Source organism: Octopus bimaculoides, chromosome 15 (assembly GCF_001194135.2).
Source record: "Octopus bimaculoides isolate UCB-OBI-ISO-001 chromosome 15, ASM119413v2, whole genome shotgun sequence".
Taxonomy (NCBI): Eukaryota; Metazoa; Mollusca; class Cephalopoda; order Octopoda; family Octopodidae; genus Octopus; species Octopus bimaculoides.
In genome coordinates, this window is record NC_068995.1 from 7,396,205 (window position 1) to 7,399,648 (window position 3,444).

Sequence of the window (3,444 nt, forward strand, 5' to 3'; positions counted from 1 at the left end):
ATATATATATATATATATATACGCACTCATACGTACCTATATCGTAAAAGTGAGCGATGGAATAAACTTGTAAAATAAACAAACGAACGCAGAGAAAGAGCAACACCATGAAAAATAAAATGTTACTTTTTTTTTAACAAAAACAAAAGAACAAAAGAAAAGAAAACCTAAATATAGTAACTAAAAAAATAAAAACACCAAACTGTACGAACAAGATATATTATTTGAATTACCGTCGAAAGTGAAAGTAGAATGAAAATGGATCTCCTACTTAAGAGAGACACTTTTCTTGACAAAGTCATGAGAACATCATCATAATCTTCATCAATAACAATAATAATAATATCACTGGTAACAATATGAATTTTTATACTACTACTACTACTACTGATGATGATGATGATGATGATGATAGTAATAATAATAGTAATAATAATAATAATAATAATAATAGTAGTAATAATAATAATAATAATAATAATAATAATAATAATAATAATAATGATAATAATAATAATAATAATAGTAATAGTAATAATAATAATAATAATAATAATAATAATAATTATAAGAAGAAGAAGAAGAAGAAGAAGAATGATAATAGAAATTTCAATTATTTGCCACTAGGTCGCGGTATGTGCAGGACAGTTACAAATATATTTATAGTGTATGTGTGAAGCATTGGGCTTAAGTGGAAAGTCGAATGCGTACAAAAAACTGCATGTGTGGGTGTTAGGGTGAGGAGTATTTCTCTTTGTCATGTTGGGTTGCCCTCACAAAAAGCACATTATCATTGAGCAATGCATAATGGAATACAATAAAAGACAAATAATGTGAAAAAATTGAGAAGTGACAGTATGTAAACATAGATATGGCGACTATAGTAAACTTTAGTTATTGTGAGGTTGATAAAAGTAATAACGTATATATACACATGCATATATACTTATATATATATATTTATATATATATGTATATATATATGCGTGTGTATGTATGTATGTGTGTGTATATATATATATGTAAATATATATGCGTACGTATATGCATATGTGTGCATGTATATGAGTGTGTATACATATATATGTCTTCATATATGTCTATATGTAAGTATATGTACACATGCATGTGTGGTGTGTGTATTTAAGTTAATGTGCTTATCTAAATATCTGTGTAAATACATATATGTACCTGTGCACGTATCTATGTATGTAAGTGTATATGAAGCAACATGTACACGTACATATACATCGATATATATATATATATATATATATATATATATGTAAGTATAAACGTCCTCGAGCACACATAGACACAGAAAAACGCACATGTATATATATATATATATATATATATATATATATATATATACCCCGACAACACACACACACGCAACGCATATAAATGGTCTTTTGTTTCCATTCTTTACTCTTAGCAGGAAGTCGCCAAGTTTTTAACTTAAAGATTCACTCTCGTTAAGAAAAAAAATGTGTCAACAACACTTAATAAGACTCCAATAATATGAAAAGCAGCAGCAAGTTCAACAACAACAACAAAGAGCATCATCATCGTCATCATCACCATCATCCACTTCACCATCATCATCATCATCAACAGCAATCAAAAGTACACCTATTGATGCAAACGCCACCGCTGCTGATAAATACATGATTCACTCCAGTGATGTTCTGTTTAGTGTCGCTATTTCAATGATGTACGTTTGTTTATATGACTATAGCTGTCTCTTTTCACTTCAAAAGGCACAAACACACACACTCACATACGCACACACTCACATACACAGACACTCACAACGTCAGATATCCAGTGTCAATATGTGTCGCAGCCTAAGGAATATGGGAGTGCTATGATATTATGCGTAAGCAAAAGAACCACAAAATATTCGATACCCTTCCATGAATAGCTGGATTTATATCATGGAGTCTTCTGTTAGAGACATGCTTCAGAAAATAGTTGAAATGTCTCACTACTAGTGACACCGAGGCTCTTCTCCAAGCACGACTAGTTAGAGAGCTGATTTAGTCGGGGACGACCCTAGCATGTTGTACTAGATTGTATGTTAATAATAGCACTCGTAAGATCTCTCACGAATAACCTGACTGTTGTATACACCTACATATACCTTCATGTATATATATATATATATATATATATATATATATATATATATATATATATATATATATATACATACATGACTATGTATATATACATATATATGTATATTTGAAGGTAAGCAACAAAAATTCAATAGGTTATAGCAGTACGTACAATGTATTTTCTGTGGTGTTCTCACTACATGAATAAATGGAGCTTGTACGAAACGTACGTACTGCTATAACCTATTGAATTTTTGTTGCTTACCTTCAAATTTTATTCACCAAATCTCTTGATTTTGTTTTTGGTTTTTATCCTACCAAATTCTGGTGCCGCAAACATTTTAAGTACCACATTTAATCTTTTGATTAAATATATATTATTATTACATATATATGTATATGTATCTATCTATCTATCTATCTATCTATCTATCTATCTATCTATCTATCTATCTATCTATCTATATATACATGTCATTGATTTACCACCCACCTCTGCTCAAAATTGCTGGATTTGTGCCAAAGTGTGTGAGGGAGAGAGAGAAAAAGAAAGAAAGAGAGAGATAGCAGCAATAGAGAGAGAGAGACCCGGAGCATATTCTGTGTAACCATTCTGTCTGAGGATTTCGTATGGACTCGACCACCTCCCTTTTTGTATCATAACTTGTAAAAAAGAAAGAAAAATCTCACTTCATCCCAAATTTATCTTTTTCAGATCTCACCTCTGCCTGACCATTATGTACTGACACGATTGGAATTACCGTCTAGATTTCGGCGATCGACTGAACACATTACCAAACGACTCTCCAATGACAACCGTGTAAGTAGCCGATATCCGCTTTTTAGTTTGCGAGTCATTTGTCATTTAAATTTATACTTGGTCTGTCGAGCACCGCAAAGGGGGAAAAATGACTGATTACGTGACACAGTGTGTGGCAGGTCTGAAGTTTTCCAAGTACGGCTTCAGTCCCGTCGATAAGCTTCTAGCCTGTTTCCGTCAACTAGGTAGCGCTCACTAGGTAAGGGCGGACACGAGATATAGAAGATGGTATCTCACCAAGATATCGTGCACTGGGAAAGAAATCAGGCAATCATAGAATTGAAGTAATGTATATTGTGTTGAGTCAAAAGTTTGGTATATGTCTGGTATGTTACTTTATTCCTCAAGTTATAACAAATGCAAGAAAGAACTCCTTCACTGAAGCTTCTACCTTTCTTGGTTAATGAAGCATCGTGATTGCAGAAAGTGAGCTAGTTCTGGACTATATAGAAGGTACGACATCAGTTCGATTCCTCCATGTTGCGTGAGTTTATTCCGGGT

The 3,444-nt window shown here is 32.3% G+C and overlaps 1 protein-coding gene across 1 annotated transcript in view; it reads left to right on the top strand.

Annotated features, from left to right (window-relative positions):
• The window catches only part of LOC106875064 (neuroendocrine convertase 1), a 167,183-nt gene that overhangs the window by 112,001 nt on the left and 51,738 nt on the right, over positions 1-3,444 (top strand). Inside the window, exon 2 of the mRNA XM_014923026.2 lies at positions 2,839-2,943. Coding sequence (XP_014778512.1) covers positions 2,839-2,943 — 105 coding nt within the window. The remainder of the gene's footprint in view (positions 1-2,838; positions 2,944-3,444) is intronic.